The sequence below is a fragment of the Chaetura pelagica genome, unplaced genomic scaffold (assembly GCF_000747805.2).
Source record: "Chaetura pelagica isolate M959 unplaced genomic scaffold, ChaPel_1.0 scaffold79, whole genome shotgun sequence".
In the NCBI taxonomy this organism is placed as follows: domain Eukaryota; kingdom Metazoa; phylum Chordata; class Aves; order Apodiformes; family Apodidae; genus Chaetura; species Chaetura pelagica.
Genome location: NW_009969339.1, coordinates 438,928 through 450,529, shown reverse-complemented (window position 1 = coordinate 450,529; position 11,602 = coordinate 438,928). Strand labels below are relative to the sequence as shown.

Sequence of the window (11,602 nt, the reverse complement as noted above, 5' to 3'; positions counted from 1 at the left end):
GAAAGAGTGAGTGGGGTGCGTAAAGGAGGGAATGTGGAAAGGGAGGGGTGAGTCTAGAGAGAGAGCAGACTTGGGAGAAGCAGCAGGGAACAGGGAGAAGCAACTGGTTGGAGTGTATGTGCTGATGTCTGCATAGCAAAAGCTTGTGGGGGACAGGCTACCACCATTTTAGTTACAATAAACAAGTTACAGTCTGGTTTTGCATCCCCAGAAGTAATGCTGGGTGTAGCCCCTGAAACCAAATCTGTTCCTCTAGCTTTTGGAAGAAGGTAGCTGGTTGCTGTAGGATATGGAAGAGTGTTTCTGAGGAAAGCGAAGGTGTCATGGAAGGGGGCACTCTGGTGTGGGGAGTCCTGGGAGTGTAATCACAGTGAAGAGCATGGGGATACCTGTAGAAAAACTTGGAGGGAACTGGGGAAGACATGTCTGTGGAAGAGGTAAGTGCAGACAATGAGGCAGAAAGAATCAGTCCTTTGGTACAATCACACCTTGTCTTGGCCAATAACTGTTTAAAATCTCTTTTCTGTGGGAGTGTTGGCTGATATCTCACTTTTCATCATGTCTGCCTCAGGTTGTAAGCCCTAGCTATGCAGTCACTTTGTGCTCACAAACCCCCATCAGCATTTGTGGCATTTGCATACATGATTTTATAATGGCAAATGCAAATGCCCGTCGAAAGAGCCCAGTATCTTCTGGGAACAATGCAGGAAGCACTCAGTTCAATCCCTCCTCTCCAGAAGAAACATCATTGTTCTTGCTCCCCATGACAGCACAGTAGAAAGTTGGGTTGTGGTTTTCACTCCCCTTTGACCTGGGACATGGAGAAGAGAGCAGGTCTGTCAGGGAGTGGTACTACCACTTCGTTCTGCAGGAGGGGCTTGAGCCTCTAACTGTTGTCAACATGCTCTGCAATTTTGCTGTCAGGTGCCTCCTAAGCATGTCTACCGTGTGCTACAGTGCCAGGAGGAGGAACTCACTCAGATGGTTTCCACTATGTCGGATGGGTGGCGCTTTGAGCAGGTATGGAGAAGTTAGAGGAGGGTGGGAAGGAATTGTCTTTTGGGGAAAAGATCATGGATACCGTACAGTCCCCAGGCAAGACCTTCCCTCCTTGAGGATATTAGGTCAGTCATTGGTGGTGCTGGCTCTTTCTTGTCCCTTTTCTAGAGTTTTAGAGGTAACCTGTGTGAGGTTAAGCTGGTTTGTATCCTGACTGACTCATCTCCTGGTTCTCTGCTCTGCCTCCTCAGCTTAGTTATGAGGCCTTTCTATTTGGTGTATGGATTGGACTCCATGCTCTGTGGTGGGCTTTCTGCCTTGCTTTCCAGGTGGAGTGGATGTTTGCAGTGCCAGGTACTTGTTATTCTTGCTCTTGTCTTTTCTAGCTTGTGAACTATGGGAATGAGGATCAGACAGAGTTCCTGTGTGTGGTCTCCAAAGAGCTGTACAACACCCCCAGTGGCCTGAGCTCTGAGCCCAGCCACAAAGCCAAGGTGAGACCAACTTTGCTGTGGCCCTGCTGCTGTTGCCAATGAGATCTTTCATTCCATCTTTCTTTCCTCTCTTTCTGCTGTGACCATGGGGCACCTCAGTGGTGAAATACAGGGGCTTGTCCAGGTGTTTAGCACCGTGGCATTACACCCATTGCCCAAAAGGAGGAGTGCATCTGTTGAGAGAGGTGGTGTCCGGCTGTGTGCAGCAAATGGCTTTAGCAAGTGACCCTGGCTCTTCTCATGCTTCTCTAACATCCCCCTCATGACTCCTCATGACCATGCTGTGTGTGTCACTGCTGATAGGGTTTGATTTCCCTGAAGGTTTTGCAGTCTTCTCTTTCCTTTTGCTGACTCCCAGCCTGAGGAGCATGGTATCACCTGCTCCCCTTTTGAGGGAAGGATGTGTGGCAGTCTGTGACATCCTGTGGACTCCTGGGATACAGGAAGGAGCACTAGCAACTGGTGGCATTTGTTAGGTAATGGGATCACAGCACTTGTAACTGGGTTAGATAGCCCTGATGTGATGCTCCAGAGGAAGAAAAGCCTCTTTGCTCCCTGATCCTGAGCTGGGGAAAGGTGTCTTTATTATTCCAGTGTCATGACTGCATTCCAGTGTTTATTCCCTTGTGTATCAGAGAGAACTGCCATGGCTCGTCTTGCAAGTATCTCCACTCTTTCTTCCCTTTGTCCTGCATGCTGGGCCACAGAGCACAGAGGAGGACCCGGAGGAGGAAGAGCAGGAGATGGAGGAGGAGGCAGAAGCAGAAGCAGAGGAGAAAGGTGCAGCAAATCCTTGAGGAAAATGATAAAAATAACCCCCCAAGCATAGACCCATCCACCTTTCTGGTGAGAGCTCACAGCTAGCATCAGGGAAGGACTAGGGCAGGTGTGGGGTGTGGGGGATGTCCTCTCCAGGAGTAGGAGTCTCTTTGGAGATAAATCCCACAGGGGAGAACTGTTACTGTGGCTGCTGCTTTATATTTTAGACTGCTTGGTTTATCTATGGTTATAATTTTATTTGCAGACTGTCCATCTATTTGATATTGCACTAAACTCTTTCTGACCCTCCCTCCTGCTCCCCTCCAATTCCATCCACTGCCTCCCACCCTGCCCCACTCCCAGGCCTCCAGCATCCTTCCTTCTTCTCTCTTTGCCCCCCAGGGCTCAGAGTGGTCCCTGCCTCTTTCTGCTCCTCACTTTTCCTCCTCTGCAGGTACGTTACCTGTTGGCACTCTCAGCTCTCATTACCTGTCCGCACTCTCAGCTCTTGCCAGCCTGAGCTCTGCATGAATGACTCACTTCCCTCTTGTGGGTATGGCCCCATTTGATAGAGCTTGGGGAGGGAGGGGAGGTTGACTCATCCCTAAAGTGTCTTTCCTGATTCTCATCCTGTGTGTGCCTTTACCCTCCAAGCAGGTCCTACTGCTCCAGACCAGAGGCTCTGGCAGCAGAATGGAGAGTGCAGCTGGTAGAAATGAAGAGGGGTGGAAATGAATGCAAAGCAGGCAGGGGTGGCACAGGGAATGGGGGGGAGAAGTCTGCCACGTGTCTGCCTGACACACATGCCAGCTCTCTTCCCCACAGCTCGTTTGCCTGCCAGCCCAAGAGCTGTTTGCAGCAGCAGATTTTCCCCACCTTGCTCTCACTTCCCTGGCCTTTTCCCCCACCACCTCTGCCAGGGTGAGAGCGCAGTGGGAGAGGGTGGCGAAGGCAGAGCAGAAGTGTCCAGTCCCTGCTCCAGATGTTCTCACAGTTGTGTGCAAAATGAGCCTCTGGGCTCTGCCTCCTGCTGAGGGAGGTTGCCTGGCTGGGCTGCATGGGGCTGAGTACAGAAAGCTTTAGAAGGGGGTTTCCTCTCTCATACTGGAAAACTGGCTCTTGTTAAACCAAAAGTTCTCAGTGCCACTTTCCATCCTGGTGGAGGGCACTTGTTAGTGCTGGCTGACATTTCTCTCTTCCTCTGTTCAAGTCTTCTTGTCTGTGGCTGTGGGACCTGAATGTTATTCTCTTAAAAGTCAGTGTATGTTAATCATGCTGACTTTTCCTTCCTTTTTCTCTGTTCTCCCACCATCACTCCTCATCTCTTTTCGTTGTCTTCTGTGCTCATTTTCTCAGTCATTTCCTTTTTCCTGTTTCTCACTCTCACCTCCCTGCTCAGTTGCTTTTTTTTCCCAGCTGTTGATTGTCTTTTCTGTCTTTCTCTGTCCTTCTCTAGCTGTTACAAGCCAGAGGTCTGAGGATGTGATCCTGACACTCCACTCCTGCCTTTTATTTTCTGGTTTATATCTTTATTTTTGTACTGCAGTGTACAGCAGCCCTTTGCCCCACAGTGACACTCCCCAGCTCCCCTCACTCTTCACATACAGCCATTCTGTTTTTTTACAAACTCGCCTCGGAGGCCTGAGCCTCAGCCCTGGAGGAGGACAGATGCTCCAAGGAGCCCCTGGGCTGCTGCAAGGGCAGGAGCCCAAGGCCCCCTGCCATGCGTAGCAGGCTGGCTTTCCTTAATGTCACAGTGGCCCCTGCTGGGGACATCAGGGATCAACCACTGCAGCCTGAACACCTGGATGTGACTGGGGCCTCGAGGTCGTGGCAGCTGCAGCAGGACGAGACCTTGCCCTTCCTCCTTCCTTTTTCTCTGTTCTCCCACCATCACTCCTCATCTCTTTTCGTTGTCTTCTGTGCTCATTTTCTCAGTCATTTCCTTTTTCCTGTTTCTCACTCTCACCTCCCTGCTCAGTTGCTTTTTTTTCCCAGCTGTTGATTGTCTTTTCTGTCTTTCTCTGTCCTTCTCTAGCTGTTACAAGCCAGAGGTCTGAGGATGTGATCCTGACACTCCACTCCTGCCTTTTATTTTCTGGTTTATATCTTTATTTTTGTACTGCAGTGTACAGCAGCCCTTTGCCCCACAGTGACACTCCCCAGCTCCCCTCACTCTTCACATACAGCCATTCTGTTTTTTTACAAACTCGCCTCGGAGGCCTGAGCCTCAGCCCTGGAGGAGGACAGATGCTCCAAGGAGCCCCTGGGCTGCTGCAAGGGCAGGAGCCCAAGGCCCCCTGCCATGCGTAGCAGGCTGGCTTTCCTTAATGTCACAGTGGCCCCTGCTGGGGACATCAGGGATCAACCACTGCAGCCTGAACACCTGGATGTGACTGGGGCCTCGAGGTCGTGGCAGCTGCAGCAGGACGAGACCTTGCCCTTCCGGGCTTGCAGGCAGCCGGTCTGGGCTTGTGGCCAGAGGGCAAATGCAGAACCGCTGCCCTACGCTGGGCTGCTTGCAGTGCTCTCAGGGTGTTCCTGTGCTGGGTATCATGCTCCTGTCCCCTGAAGCAGCTCTGTGTTGGCAGGGTGAGGAGGAGACAGGGCTGCCTGGGTACTGGGAACACTAGTGTCTGCTGGCAGGTCTGCTGGCAGGAGGAGATCCCTGCGCCGGGTCATTGGCTTCATGCTCTGTCTGAGGGCACCGGGTTGTAACTCCTCAATAAAATTCACAGTCTGCTCCTCTTTGCCTCCTTCTCCTTTCAAGTGGCAGAAATGTGTTGCTGGTAGAAGTGGGTGGGAGCTGGAGAAGCATGTGGATTCATCAGAAGCAGGTACTTCCCGCTGCATCAGTGCTGCATCCCCACTGCAGGCAGCTGGGCCACAGAGCAGGTTTGCTTATTGGTATCTGTGCCCCTAAATCATAACAGTAAGTGAGGATCTCCTGTCTAGCTGCCTGCTGACCCCCCTGTGCCTGGGACACAGCTGGGAGGGAGGGCAGGAAACTTTTGCCAGTGCCAGAACTGGGGTTTGGCCCAAAAGATACAAACCCCAAGATTATTTTTGTCAGAGTATGGTAAACTATAGCCAAAAAAAATGTCACATTTATTTTATTTCTAATTCCAGAGTGACCCATTGTGTGTGTGTGTGTATATATATATGTAGAAATATACATATATATACATATATATGTGTGTAGATATGTAGGTATGTATCTATAGTAAAAAAAAACGAACCCATAGCAGTCACCATTTAAGCACTGTACCCTTAAGCTCTCTCCTTCACCACCTGGATTAGCTAAGATAGGAGATAGAAGCAGTTGAGGTGCCCTTATTTTAAAGGTATTCAGAAGGGCTGAAGGAAAGACTGCTCCCATGTTTCTACCGAGGGGCTGGGCCTTCCCTTTGCCTGAGGGAGCCCAAGTGCAGCAGTGGGGGCTGGGTGCTGCTCCAGCAGGGAGGCAGGACATGTGCTTGGGGGTGTTATGCTGGTCTTATGCCTGGGAGTCAGTGAGATGTGAAGAGTTGCTCGGCTGAGCTCAACAGCACACTGAGCAGCACATGCCAGCTAAGAAAAGAAGCATTAGGGAGATGGAAGAGGAGGAGTGATGGGTGGGGAAGAGGGAAGAAGGATTGAGCAGCAGGAAGGAAGAGGGAGGCAGATTGATTTCACAGTTACTGGAATCTCTAACTACATCAGTCACATTCTCTTTCAGCACATGTTACAACATAAGATTGTGGCTGAATCACATGGTTCATGGAAAGTTCAACTCCCCTTATTCCTTTCCTCAGAAACCATCAACTTGGGACTGTCATTGTGTGTCATGTCCCCACCCCCTACTGCCAACTGTTTTGGATGGGTGGCCTAAAAACACCTTAGGATGCTACTTGGGAAGCACTGAGGGGGAAGAGAGTTTGCCTGTTTTTCTCTACAATCCCCAGTGCAGGCTTTTTTTTTTACCCAGCTCAGAAGAGCATCCTGGGTCTGACAACATCCCACACAGAAATTCTCTCTGAGAGGCAAATGAGCAAGATCAGGAATGAGTGCCATGTGAGCGTAGGTCTGATGGGGAGAAGGCAGAGATGCACTTTTCTCAGTTCATGGTTTGGTTCATCCAGCCCAGCACTTGAGTAATCCTGGTGTATACTCCATAGTAATTTGGACGTCCGCATCCCATTCCCCAGCTGACCAAACCAGCCAGAAACCACCTGCCACTGCGTTCCTTGCAGGCCAGCGGACCTCCAGAATCACCCTAGAGAAAGGGAAAGGAAAATGGGGTGATGGTGGATCCACCAGCTTCTCCTGCTAGATGATTACACTGACTTTAAATGCCCTCTGTGTGCAGATTCCTCTTTCTCCTCAGCTCATCCCTGGGACATCTGCAACATTCCTTGTACCTTAGGCAGATGTCAAAAACAGCCTCCAGTGCAAATATCCTCCCAATTGTTGCATTCCTTCATCATGCCAATTTCTCCCCCTAGACAGGTCCAAGAAGCTGACAGCTCAATTATTTCCTTCTGCTCTGTGCAGCATTTCCAAATATGTGGAGAGCAAGGAAGCTGATGGAATTTAACTGGATACCCAGAGGGATGGGAGACAGAGGAATTCCTTGAGATAATGAAGGAACAGACAGGTTACTAAAGAGGCTGAGGGCCAAGATGTAGGCATATTACTTGAAATTGGGAGGTAAAGAGTGGAGAATCAGAATCATGGAATGGTTTGGGACCAAAATGGGCTGAAATAGGAAAAGGAGAAGTGTAAGTGTAGTTGGATCCTGCCTAAGGGATGGGAAAATTGTGGTCCAGAGACCTGTTGTTCACCACTTAGATCAGAGGAAGTATTTGGACAGTAGGCATTTTATGGTCTTTCACCACCATTTCAGGCTATGGAGTGTATATGGGAGAACTTGGGACACACCCCACCTTTGGTAGTCAACCCTAGTCCCACAATTCCTCTCTCACCTGGCAGGCATCTTTCTTGCCCTTGTGGTACCCAGCACACAGCATCCTGGGTGAAATCATGTAGTGATAGGCCTTACTGCAGATGTCCTGCTGGATGAGCTCCACGTTCACCTTCTGCAGAACATTGCTGATGTGCCCTGAAGAGTAGAGTGCCAACGTTAGTGCACGTGAGCAATGGTGAAGCTTCCCACCATTTACTGTGGCCTCCCAGCCCAGGCCCATCTCACTGAAAGCTGCCATCTGAATTTCTGTTCTGTTCTCTACTGGCATCATCTGTCCAATGCCCATCCTGTCCCCCAGCAGTGTGTGGATGCTCTGTAGTCAAAATAGTCAAATGATACCAGAGTGCATGTTCACAATTACACAGTGTGTTCCTCAGGGCACCCTGTGCTGCTCCTGTTGAATTTACTAGCACAGGTGTTGCTGGGGGGACCCAGGTGCTATGGTCTTTGACATGGGGAAAATGTTGCTACAGGGGCTGCAAACAGCTGTTCCCAGGAGACCCAGTCCTGGTTTGATGAAATGCAGTTTTTTAATCTCAGCTTTCTCCAGTCAGACACTGTCCTTGGGGAGCAACCCAACAGATTCCTCACATGTCTGTGTTAAGTATGGGGCTGGTCTTTGAGACTGGGGCTTCTCCATACATTCATGGCTGAATAGCCACTAGACAAACCCCTAATTCTTGAAGAGCTGTTCTAATCTTTGGATGAAGGATCACATGCTGTCCCCATATGGATTACTTGTCTCTCATGCCTGCCTCTCTGAATGAGGTTTCAAGGCACTCAGCAGTTAACTTTGGCCAACTCGTGACCCAAAATCAAAGGGGCTGAAGAAAACATAATGCTTTGGGGTGAACAGAAGCCTGTTCTGCCTACCCCACATCTGAACCTATGTTTTCACGTTGGCTCTGCTACAGTAGGCAACCTTGCACCTACCGCCTTCCTTGAGGGCTCCCCAGCCAGTGATCCAGCAATGAAGGCCAGGCTCAAAGAAATGAGAAGGAGCAGGCAAGCAGATGGGCTGGATTAAAGGTGAGATGATCACAGGATGGTCCAGCTGGAGCAGGGCAACATCATAATCATGGCTGTCCTCCTCGTAATAAGGGTGGAGGAAGAGGTGTATCACCTTGAAGGACACCTCTGTGTGGCTGGTGGCATTTTGAAAATATTTGCCCAAGTAAACGGTCCAGATGGAGGTGGAGGCCAGTCTGTAGGACACAGCAGAGAAGATAACTCATTAATTGAACAGAGAAGGATGGGCAGAGCCTGTCTGCTTCTGTCACAGACTTTTGAGGAATCTCTGATATGGATGATCATCTCCCTCAGAGGGGCCTCTTTTTTTTTTTTTTAATTTGGTTACTGATTTCAAGAAACTAGGTGGGACATCTCTTTGATGCCTTGATGTGCCTGTACTGTTGGACAAGATTTGGGCAGACACTCATACCCACAGGCAATTTGCTCATATTTGCTTATTTTCCCTAGCAAAGCAGGCTAAAAGGTTAGGGTAGGGGCTGATTATGTACAAGGGACTATGACAGGGCAGAGAGCAAGAGCTGAGCTGGTGAAGCAAAAGTGCAAGGAGAAGGAGACGTGGAGAAGGGGAGCCAGCTCTGAGAAATTTCTAAGAGGGAGTGAGGTGAGAAAAGCAGCTCAGAGGTGAGGGCATTAAAAGGCATGACAGCCCTTTACAGGACCTCTGTGACACCTCTGAGAACATAACAGCTAAGAGCTAAAAGCCAAAGGAGACTGTCTCCAGCAGGAGGGTGAGAAGCAGAGAGCTCGCCCTGGACCAGAGCAGGAGGAAGCAAGAAGAAGAATGGTTTTAGACTCAGAGTGCTGTGCACCTTTTGCTTTACACATGTTGTTTTGTCCCACACTGCCCCTCTGGGTGCAAAAAGCTTCCTGGTTTGGTTTGATAATTTCTCTTGCTGCAAACTCCCCTTCAGGGCTCAACTCCAGCCTATTGCCTGCACAAGCTGCTGCCCATAGCATGGCCCATCTCAGGCTGCTGCTGTACTTCTGCTCCTCCTTTTTTCCTGTACTTCTCTCTCACACCACTTAAATTCTCTCCTTGACATGTGCCAACAGTGAGGTGCTAGTTCCATCCATCCTGCATTGGGAAACTCCAAAACGGCCAAATTCAGCCCATATGGGGCACTTGAAAGACCTGCTCCCAGTGCTGGTGGGCTTTCTTGCAAGGTTGTAGGACACAGGTAGGAGCATGGCAGCAACAGGGTGACATGAGAAGAGCAACTGCAAAGAAAGCAGCCCCTGTCCTATCAAGACTGGTGTCAGGATACCAAGGATGACCAGCAGCTCCTCTGCCTGAACTCACATAGCATCAGGGGAAAAGGCAGCTGGGAAAGTCCAGCAGTAGCAGCTGGGAAGGTAGGGGATCCCCCCCAGCTCACTGGCAGAGGAAAAGGGAAGTTTGGAGGAGGTGGAGACTGGGCCTGAGAGTGCCTCCCCCTCCCCTCCCCAGCATAGCTGTGGACCTTCCTCCTCCCCACTACTTCCCAGTTTGAAAGAATGGGTGAACCCCCCCTGACCTGTATGTTACTGCTGGTATGTGTGCTGGGTGGAAGGAACTGGGAGGGAGACCATGCTTCCTCCTGGAAGGGGCAGGCCCTGCAGGTGGGCATCATGAGACCCAAACAGCATCCTCCACAGCTAATGCTATCCTAGACCTAGCCTAGCACATGCTGACATCTCTAGGGTTGTGACAGGATGTGTACAAGCCAAGGACGAGGCAAGGGCAGAGCTGTGAAATGTCTTCTACTACTGTTGCCCTCTCAAAGCTGCTCTGTGAATCCCAGAACAGCCCCTCTTTCCCCACGTGCACACCCAAACACTAGTGTGTTTATCTATATTCCTTTTTCCAGCTCCAAGCCACGGAGAAGCATGGAACAGGTGCCAGACGAGGGCTGCAGCTGCCCTGTGACATCTTCACAAGCTGGATGATTCTCCCATCATGCATGACACGGGAAGAAGCAAGGCAGGTCCTCCTCTCCAGCACCCTCCCCTCTCCATTTACCTCTCATCCTGGAAGCAGTGAGCGGCTGAGACCACCCAGCGGTCAGCAATGAGCGTCCCCCCACAAATGTGGCGTCCCCGAACTTGCAGGCTGGCCTGCCATGGCCATTCCCCTTCCACGGAATTTGCACCCCCCACGATCCTGTTGAGGGGAGCTTGCAGCCCACAGTCTGAGGAGGAGGAGACACAGAAGTTACTTCAGGGGAGGAAGGAAACATGCTATGCTGTGCCTGCCCTCCTTTCCTACTTAATGGACTGATGAGTTTGATCTTTAATCCCTTGCCTTACCCAGCCAGCTGGTGCTTTATGTGCTATCCAGGATAGGCCCAGCAAACACTCCCTCCCAGAACGTGCCTCCACTGATGCTTGCACAGCCTTACCCCACCTCCAGCTGCAACCTGGGGATGCCTTTGGGGCAGGGGAACCCTCACAGTCCTCCCCTTTTGCTGCCCACCAGGGCTCCAGAGAAACCAAGCAGAGAAATCAGAACACAAGCTCTCTCCCTGCCTGTGCCAGTGATTTCCCTGGCTGGAGCCTTGCAGGATGGCATTACTTCACACAAGCCAGCAGAGTGGTCCAGCGGGCAGCCCTTGGGTAGGACCTGGCCTGTGAGACACGTCTATCTGGCCTGATGCCTCTGCCAGAAGGAGATGGGGAGCAGCTGTCCAAAGAGCAAATGCCTGCTCACAGCTCAGCACAGAGACCTGCCTCGTTGCTGCTGCCCCTGCCACTGCAGGGTGGAGCCGTGGAACTGCTGCCGTGGGGCTGGGGTAGGGAGAAGGTGGTGGAACAAGGGAGGGTGAGTGCTTATGTTGGGTTGGCAGGGGGAAAAGGGGGCGACTTGCAGCTCTGTGGCATCCTGAGCCAGCCTGGCTGATGTGCACCTGAGCATTTCCTCACCACAGCGCTGCTCGTCGGACAGGTCCTCGCAGTCTGCAGTGGTGTCACACAGGGGGTTGGGCTTCTTCACACAGGTCCCATCTTCACAGCGGTAGGTGAAGGGACCACAGGGGACCCCTGCAAAGAGAAAGGGAAGCCAAGGCTGAGGAAAGGTGCACACAAGCTGAAATCCTTTGAGAGGGGGGAAAAGGTGACAGATGGGGGAACTCCATAAAAGATGACAGGGAATTTCCCGAGCAAGCTCAGTCAGCTACAGGGCAAGCACTGTGAGCAGGTCAGGCGTGTCAGCTCCCAGCTGGAGCCTCTGCCTCACAAGGGGGAAGTATGCTACCCACAGCCTTGGCTGCAGCACAGGATATTTTCAGCCCAGCACTGTCCCCTCCTTACCTCCACTGCAGTGCTCCTCGTCGCTCCCGTGGGCACAGTCCGGCTGCCCATCGCAGACCCTGCTGAA

At 51.3% G+C, this 11,602-nt stretch overlaps 2 protein-coding genes across 2 annotated transcripts in view; one reads left to right on the top strand and one right to left on the bottom strand.

Moving 5' to 3' along the window:
- Positions 1 to 4,312, top strand: part of KCTD17 (potassium channel tetramerization domain containing 17) — a 7,485-nt gene extending 3,173 nt beyond the window's left edge. The window contains exons 4-8 of the mRNA XM_010005842.1: positions 925 to 1,020; positions 1,386 to 1,493; positions 2,201 to 2,273; positions 3,709 to 3,724; positions 4,291 to 4,312. Coding sequence (XP_010004144.1) covers positions 925 to 1,020; positions 1,386 to 1,493; positions 2,201 to 2,273; positions 3,709 to 3,724; positions 4,291 to 4,312 — 315 coding nt within the window. The remainder of the gene's footprint in view (positions 1 to 924; positions 1,021 to 1,385; positions 1,494 to 2,200; positions 2,274 to 3,708; positions 3,725 to 4,290) is intronic.
- Positions 4,313 to 6,348: 2,036 nt separating this feature from the next.
- The window catches only part of TMPRSS6 (transmembrane protease, serine 6), a 17,341-nt gene continuing 12,087 nt past the window's right edge, over positions 6,349 to 11,602 (bottom strand). The window contains exons 13-18 of the mRNA XM_010005749.1: positions 11,536 to 11,602; positions 11,149 to 11,265; positions 10,250 to 10,418; positions 8,152 to 8,423; positions 7,217 to 7,353; positions 6,349 to 6,507 (exon numbers count right to left, since the gene is read on the bottom strand). Of these exons, the coding sequence (XP_010004051.1) occupies positions 6,349 to 6,507; positions 7,217 to 7,353; positions 8,152 to 8,423; positions 10,250 to 10,418; positions 11,149 to 11,265; positions 11,536 to 11,602 (921 nt within the window). The remainder of the gene's footprint in view (positions 6,508 to 7,216; positions 7,354 to 8,151; positions 8,424 to 10,249; positions 10,419 to 11,148; positions 11,266 to 11,535) is intronic.